The sequence below is a fragment of the Ananas comosus genome, linkage group 13, assembly GCF_001540865.1.
Source record: "Ananas comosus cultivar F153 linkage group 13, ASM154086v1, whole genome shotgun sequence".
NCBI lineage: Eukaryota > Viridiplantae > Streptophyta > Magnoliopsida > Poales > Bromeliaceae > Ananas > Ananas comosus.
In genome coordinates, this window is record NC_033633.1 from 2621325 (window position 1) to 2629975 (window position 8651).

The 8651-nt window shown below is 32.4% G+C and overlaps 1 protein-coding gene across 1 annotated transcript; it reads left to right on the plus strand.

Moving 5' to 3' along the window:
* LOC109719210 (NAC domain-containing protein 100-like) lies at positions 4128–6203 on the plus strand. The gene is made up of 3 exons (XM_020245756.1): positions 4128–4409; positions 4623–4906; positions 5131–6203. The coding sequence occupies exons 1-3, from the start codon at positions 4220–4222 to the stop codon at positions 5818–5820; spliced, it is 1164 nt and encodes a 387-aa protein (XP_020101345.1). The 5' UTR covers positions 4128–4219; the 3' UTR covers positions 5821–6203.

Here is an 8651-nt window from a genome sequence, read left to right on the forward strand (position 1 = left end):
TAATCGAGAAAAACTAAGAACCATTGTCTAGTGAAGTGTTTTTAACTTTTTATCCATGAGGTGTTTCTAGATCGCGGGGTTTGAATTCTGCATGTGCATATTTATAGGGTTTGATCTCTCGGCCTTTTCAGATACTAGTAGTAGATTAGTTTATGATGGAGTAAGATCATAAGGCTTATGGGAGATGATCAAAAAATAATAATAATGGAAAAACAAGTTACCAAACATAACCAAATGAAATTAATATGTGGTATTTCAATTGCACGCTTCAAAGTTGATTGTATATATAAAATTTCAAATAAAATTAAAATAAGAAAAATACTATCTATATACTTATACATAGATGTAAATTTTACATTTTGCCCATCTTAAAATTAACAAAGATTTATTTAAATTTTTAATTACAAAAAAGTTGTTTATACTAATGGGAGAATATAAGAAAAATCTACAAGTAGCATAGCTCTTAAAAAAGTAATAAGGTTTGATTTTGCACATTCATATATTAGATTGGGTTAATTTCACACAACTCCTTGTAAATATATCGAATAACAAATATATCCTTACAAAGTTCACCTTTTCATATTTATTCCTGCAAAAGTCCAATGATATTTATATTTGCCCCTCTTGTTTGTTACCGTTAGAGCACTGTTTATTTTTTAACAGAAGATAAGCGAAATGATATTTTTGTCATCACAAATATGTCTTTCCAAAAGCCCCAACTGTTAAAATTATAAAAAAATGTCCTCCTAAAAATTTTCCACGATCATTTTCTTCCTTTTTACCGTGACAAATAATATAAAAAGAGTAAAAAGAACTATTTACCTCATTCACTAACTAGGTTTAATTATTTTACTTACGGTTAACTATAATTTTCTAACAGATCATAACACCGGAGGTATATTTGAAAATATTAGAATTTTGGTAGAGATAAATATAAAAAGTTGAACTTTGTAGCAATACATTTGCTATTTGATATATTTACAGAGAGTCGTATGAAATTAACCCAATTAAATTCTATAGAAATGAACGTTTTTTGAATATTAAATTTTAAAATTGAATGGCATTATTAAAGGTATAAGATAATCCTAGCTAATCTTATATACAATTTCCTTAAGTAAATGTACTACATGCATGGTGCTTAACAATTTTATTTAAATTATGCCTTTAAATTTGGAAATAAAAGGACATAAATATTAAAATAATACGCTGTGAAGTATACTACAATAATGTGTTGTACTTGTAGCCCGTATCATGTGGATAGTTCCCGTACAATCTTAATATTTTAGGCTGATCCTTGTACTTTTTATATTAAATAGATTAAAATTGAACTTTTGCATGTATCATACTGTAAATCTTTAATCATCTAAATGATTTATTTTTTTAATGTAATTTTATTTTGTTATCTCTATAAAATGCCTGGATTATTTTAATTTTATCTAACAAAATTGATAATACAAAGTTAATAATATTATTGGTAAAATGTATCAAAAACCCTGAACTTCGGGTCTTCCACAAATAGACGGTTGAATTGTTAATTTTTATAATTAAATTTTTCTAAACTTTATCAAATAATTTAATAGATTTGGCCATTCGAGTAATTTTACTAATTATACAGTCGTTTTGATTGGGTATTTAGCAGCTAACTCTACAAGACTTCAAAATACAAAGAAATTTTTTTTTTGCCCTTTCAATTTTGATAACTAAGTAGGACGAGTGAGAATGGGTCACTTTTAACTTTTATTGCTTTTTACATGTTAGAATACAAAAAATAAATTTATTTGTATTTTAAAGCTTTATAAAGCTATATCCAATGCATACCATCAAAACGACTGAGTAATTAATAACGTACTTTAGTTGAGGAGACGGGTCTATTAAACTATTTGTTAAAGTTTAGAAAAATATAATTGTGAAAATTAAACGTTCAGGCATCTATTTGCAGCAGAGCTAAACTTCAGGAGCTCTCTATACATTTTACACAAATATTATTTGGAAAAAAAAAATACTAATTCTATAACCTACAAGGGATTGTAATCCCTACAACCCCTCATCCAAAGAGTCTTGTTTGGATATTCGTAAAAAAAATGATGAGACAAATAGAAAAATATGGGTCATTGGATGGATGAGGTTGTAAAATTACAACCCCAAATGAGTTATAGGCCTAGCATTGCTTATGTTATTTTAGAGCAAAATTTAAGATTTTTATTTATATATATAAAGACTAAAGTGTAATATGTGTTAAAAGCTTTTGAAACTTGGTGCAAAAATGTTTGATCCAGCGGCACATTCTAACCCAAGATATATAATTATATATTTAAAGTCAACCATATAAAGCAATTCACCATTTTATTTATTTATTTTTTGGCAAACATATATATACTATAATTATAAATTAATTTATATAAAAAATATTTAATTAATTTTAGTGTCAGCAAATTTCACCTAGACTTCTAAAAGAAGAAAATATTAAAGATCATCCAACTCTATTAGAGAAAACGGAGTGATTGTAAAAGTATATAGAGAACATATGTTCTTGTTTGTCAGTGAGATGGTTGATAGTTACCAACTTAATTATTGCGACATACACAATATAATATTACCTATGAAAATAAACAACTTTTTAGCTGAATTTTTTACCGGCCATAACGTAATCTTTTTATAATCTAAAAAGAGCCAAAGTAAACTACAAAAGAGGAGAAGCAAAAAAGAAGAAGCAACAGTTGAGTTGGACCTGAGGTATATATATAAACCTGTTCACTAGGTCACTTTCACAACATCTTTTTCACAACCCTTTCTATACACAGCTGTGTCAAAAGAAACAATAATTAAGAGGAAAAATCCCAATCAAAGCTTCAATTGTTAAGTTATTATACTTCATGATCTAACACTAAATCAATTAAAAAATATATCTTCTTTATTTAGTTGCCAATTGATGCTCCCAAAAGAGCAGCAGTAAAATTTTAAGTCTCTCATAAGCATGAAAAAGTATCTTTCAGTGAGCTTATTAGTCAAAGGATAGCAATTACCAGGAAACCAAACAAAGAATTAAATAAGAAAAAAAAGAAAAAAGGAACCAAATCAAGAGGATTAAGGTTAATAAAATAAGATAAAGAGGAGACTAAGACAAAATTAGAGAGTTTTTATTTAATCAATTGAGATAAACTCAATGATATCTATACAACATATAACAAATATCAATTGAGATAACCTCCCAAAGGAGGTTTCCATGGGGATGTTCCTTCCTTAGCACGGCTGTTTGGTCCTAAAAAAGTAGAAGTTATTGCGTGCACCCAGTGCCCATCTATATACTCATACACTACACATTCATCAAATTTTTATAATAATGTTATCACTAAGCCGAATAAGAGCGAGCTGGACCAGTTAGTGTTTGGCTCAAAAATAATTCGACGACTCGAAATAAAACAAGCTGGGATAATCTAGCTAGTTAGTTTTCAGCTTGACATTAATTCAAGTAGGAAAAAAATATTTCGAAATCAACTTAAATTAAACTTTAATAAAATATGAGTACCGACTATATATTCTTAATATTTTGGCTCTTGGTATTACTAATTAGTATCAAAATTTAAAAGCCATGCTAATTAAAAAAATAAAAACTTAAAAACAGTCTTTAAACTTGCTACATATCAAACTAAAAATAAAATTTAGATATGTTATTAATTTTCCTACTATATCTAGTTAAATATTAGTAAATTAAGTCAGCGCATGTTCAGCTTGTTTGGTAGTTGGTACCCGAGGCCTCTAGTTCGAATCCTAGTTGATTCACATTTTCAGCTAAGTTTATTTCTTAATGAAATAAACGAAGCGGGTAGCGTGCTACCTATCTCTCAAAAAAAAAATAAGCGACTAACATTTTATTGAATTTCGAGTCGAACCTGAGCTAGTTCAGGAAGGAGCTGGACTAATTGATAGCCTTAGTTTTTTTATTCATATCATAATTTTATTTGATTGATGATGGGTGGTGCAGGAATGTACAGATGCACTGAGTGCATGTTGGTTAGTTTCTCCACAGAAGCCCCTTTATTTTAAGTTGGCTTCTTCTTCTAATTCTTTTTCTTCTTTCTTAACTCCACCCCCATCTCTCTCTCTCTCTCTCTCTAGAGCTCTCTCTCTCTCTCTCTCTCTCTCTAGCTCTCTCTCTCTCTCTCTCTCTCTCTAGAGCTCTCTCTCTCTCTCTAGAGCTCTCTCTAGAGAGAATACAAGCATGGTGGAGGTCCCTTTGGTACACCAAGGAGAAGATTATTGCATGGACTTGCCCCCAGGTTTCAGATTCCACCCCACAGATGAAGAGATCATAACCAACTATCTCACAAACAAGGTTGTGAGCCCCAGCTTCACCTCTAGAGCCATGGGAGAGGTTGATCTGAACAAGTGTGAGCCCTGGGATCTCCCAAGTAAGTTATAAAACTCCCTTGCATAACCATCTCTACCCCTTCTTCTTCACCTGCACCTGCACCTGCATCTGCACCCACCCCATAATAATAATTGTTATTTGTTTTCTTTTCTTTTAAAAAAAAAATTAAGATCTAATTACAAAAATCAAGCTGTGGTGATGATGATTAATTAAGTGTGTGTGTGTGTGTATGTGTATATATATATATATATAGGTAAGGCAAAGATGGGGGAGAAGGAGTGGTACTTCTTCTGCCAAAGGGATAGGAAGTACCCAACTGGGTTGAGGACAAACAGGGCCACAGAGGCTGGGTATTGGAAAGCCACAGGGAAGGACAAGGAGATATACAGAGGCAAAGGAGTCCTTGTTGGGATGAAGAAGACCCTGGTCTTCTACAAGGGAAGAGCCCCTAAGGGAGAGAAGAGCAACTGGGTCATGCATGAGTTTAGGCTTGAAGGAAAATCCATTATCTTCTCCGATCGCAAAATCGTTCCCAAGGTGCGCGCATACATATAAGCATGCATGCAATCTTATATTGGCTTCATGAACAAGTGCTTATCGCTTTCGCTCTACTAGTAGAGAGATGTAGAGATTTGGCTGATCCTTACCTGACCCTTATTTTATTTTGATTTTTAAGCGAAACAAAATTAGTTTTTGTGTTTGTTTTCTTGAGCAAAATTAATCTTAGTTGTTCAATACCTTATGCATCATGAATATTGCAGGATGAATGGGTTGTGTGCAGGGTGCACCACAAAGGCATTAATGGAAGCAAGAAGAACCAGATTGGGGAGCTCATAAGGGTGAACTCATCATCTCAGGAAGATCTTATGGACTATCTAAACTTCAATTCTATGAACACCCCTACATCCAACTTTTCTATAAGCACTACTACTAGCACTCCTACAACAACAACAACAACAACAACAACTCCTCCTCATTTCCCACCCACCATGTTAGGCTTGGAAGATCCAGATCCAAGTACACACAAGAGTAGTGCTCTCCTTATTCCTTACAACAACTTTAATTCCTACACCAATGTCCAAGGTAAGCCACCCATGACATTTCCTCCTCCTCAAGACCCCTCCTCCTTGCTTCTCCAAGGCTCACCTACCATGGGTTACTTGCACCAAGAAGAAGCAATTATGAAAACCCTAATTGGGTCCAAGGGCAACTGCAAGGTGGAACAGCTCTCGAACTCCGACGGCACCGGATTTAGGATTGTCGACGGCGATCACAGCTGCGCGGAGTATTTATCGGTTATGCCGAAGAACAGCAGCAGTGGAAGCTATGGTCACCAGCCATATAATTTTGGTCATCATCTAAATGGTTCTTCTACTGGACCTCTAGTTGCAGATTTTGACAACCAGTACTGGTCTCATATTGGAAATCACAAGGGTGGGTTATTTATGTGACAGTTCCACTTGTTGAATTAAGGTACCATTTGAAGCCATTAATGTTTACTTTTTTCACATATGAAGGTTCATTGCATCAGAGGTTTTTGTAGCGCGCGTGTATATAGGACGTACTACTGCATATATATTTCAAGTTTTTTTAAAAAAAAAGTTTAAAAAGGACTCCTATTGTGTAGTAATAAATAGTAATTATTATACTAATGTAGAGGTGTAATATTGTGGAAACCCTATAGTGTGAGTTTATATGTTCGTACTGTATCCTTTTGTTACTCAATCTTTTCAGCTTTTCTTATGTATAAACTCTTGAATATGAGACTTATATTCATATTCATGTTGTTGTAATTCATTTGCATTAATACAATATATACTAGTTGTGTGAAGTAGTACTTTTTGCAGTATAGTTCAATATATATAATTAGTGATTTTTATTGTAATATATCAATCTTAAATTTGATAAATCAATCCATGATATATACCAAATAATTTTGCATATTATATTTAATGAATTTTAATACAAGCAGCTTATATATGAAAAAAAAATTTAGTTCTAGTTAATGACTGATTTTCTCTTCTCTAAAAGTAAGTATGGTAATTTTTTGCAAAATTTACCCAGATGTAAAGCCTCTAATATGCGTGTATATATGATTTCTAATTTGTCTACAAGAATGGGTAAATAAGATCAAAATGAGATATGCTAATTAAGAGCACTCATCAAGCTAAAGAATTTCAAGATTCAATTTGAAATCAACATGTACCAAAGCTCAAATTCAAGGCATGGGAAGGGAAAAAAAAAAGAAAAAAGGACCATCCCATTTCTTAAATATATCATGACAAGTTACATAGACCAAAATAGGTAAGTAGCAACCTACATATTGCATAGATGAGCAAAAGGGCTAAATACATTAAAGCTAGTTCCAAGTTTTCACATGTTGTGATTGCCTATTCATGAACAAAACCCACTATACCCACATGCAGCTGTAAAATTTTATCACTCACAAAACCGGCATTTTAGATATATATCGCAGGTGTTATTAACATAACCAAATTTAATATATTCGAGAAATTTATTAAACTAGCTTGTTCGTTTATTCATAAACTAGAAAACGACCGTATACAATAAATTTGATCTAAAAATTATAATACAACCAAACTACTAACTGTTCATTTACCATTGATGGTGAACCGGCCTTGGTAAGTGACTAACAAATGAAATGAAGAAGCAAAAAATAAGGTAATTAATGGCAAAGAAATTTAAGTAATTAGTAAGGACAAGAGAACAAATGTGTTAATAAAATATTTATGAAACGAAAGGAGTTTATGAATGCTCATGTGAACGATTTGTTTCGGCTTTAACTCTTTTTTCTCCTCATTCAAAGCGGAGACTAGTACGTTTGTTTGTTTCAAAGTTGAATATAAATCCTAAAGAGAGAGAGAGAGAAACAGAGAGAGTCCAAATTTCATGCATATATATCACAAAGAATATTTTCGTCCTCTACTTTCACGTGCTAGTTTTATATTTTATCAACTCGGCTCGGCTTAGTTGGCTCAGTTGGCTTAGTTGGCTTAGTTGGATTAGACATTAATTGTTTGGTTACATGATCGAATAGCTCTACAACATCACAAATGAATTGAATCACTACACTGCAACACAAAGCCTCTAATAAGGGGAGTCTTTTGAGTGTTTTAGGTTCCTTCTACATGCATCCCTTAAATAGTTTTTTCAAATATATATCCACAATTATCCTTTGAAGGAGGTCATTGTGACAATTTCTCCTATATACGCAAGCGCGCGTGTCTCACGTTTCAAGAGTGTAACTAGACCACTGCACCTTAATTTGGTAATCATCCACCTTTGTCCACAAAATATGCCGTAAAGTTTAGAAGCTTAAGCGCGAGAGTTGTTACTCTATGCACGTTGGACTTGTGTGCTCGATACCGGTCGAAAGCACAAAGAATGAGGCCTTTGTTGGATTTAGTGAAATGGATTTTCAAAAATAAAATTTGTTAATAAAAGAATAGCCTGGTACCGCACGAGTCTCGTGGAAGCGTTGCGTGTGATGCTGATCTTAGTACGTAAACAACCTTACATTGACATCACGAAGTGACTAAATTTTTTATTAAAATTTTATTACTTAATTATGTGGTTGAGAGATTTATCGTACTTGCGTGATTGGTGATCGATAACCACGTCAATCATTTACATTCAACTAGATGTTATGATTGTACAAAAAGTGAAAAATTAGGTCAATTTCTAGAGGTACAAGCTAGCACATAGTCAAGTACACATTATTTGTGATTAAGGGAGTCATGAAGAGTTGTGTAGATGCTAGCAACCTTAAACCCATATGATGCATCAAAAAATCAATTGGTTTTTGTGAGGCTTTTAGTACATACATGCCACCATGCGGTCCATGCTACGTGTCAAATTTGAGGGCCATTAAAAATATGTGCCAATACATTTCAAATTGGTTACGCATCAAGTTTTTATTTATAAAAAAAAAAAAAGCAAACAAACAAGATCTAATAATTGTTGTATTTTGTAGAATATACCCTCTTTACATGAGGAGCTAATTAACTGTCAATCACATACAGTATACGAATCTTGGAGCTATGATCGATGAACAGTTCATTAGACGTCTCTATGTGAGGAGGCTTCCTATATAATTTTTTTTCTATTAATTTTATTTATGGGGGTTGATATTAGCATTTTAATTTGTTGGGGATAGAGAAACTTAATTATTGCTTTTCGTGTAAATTTTTAACTAATGCCTTCATCAGTGAACAATATCCTAGATATAGATATAAATGGTAACACTGAAAAATTGTTTGCT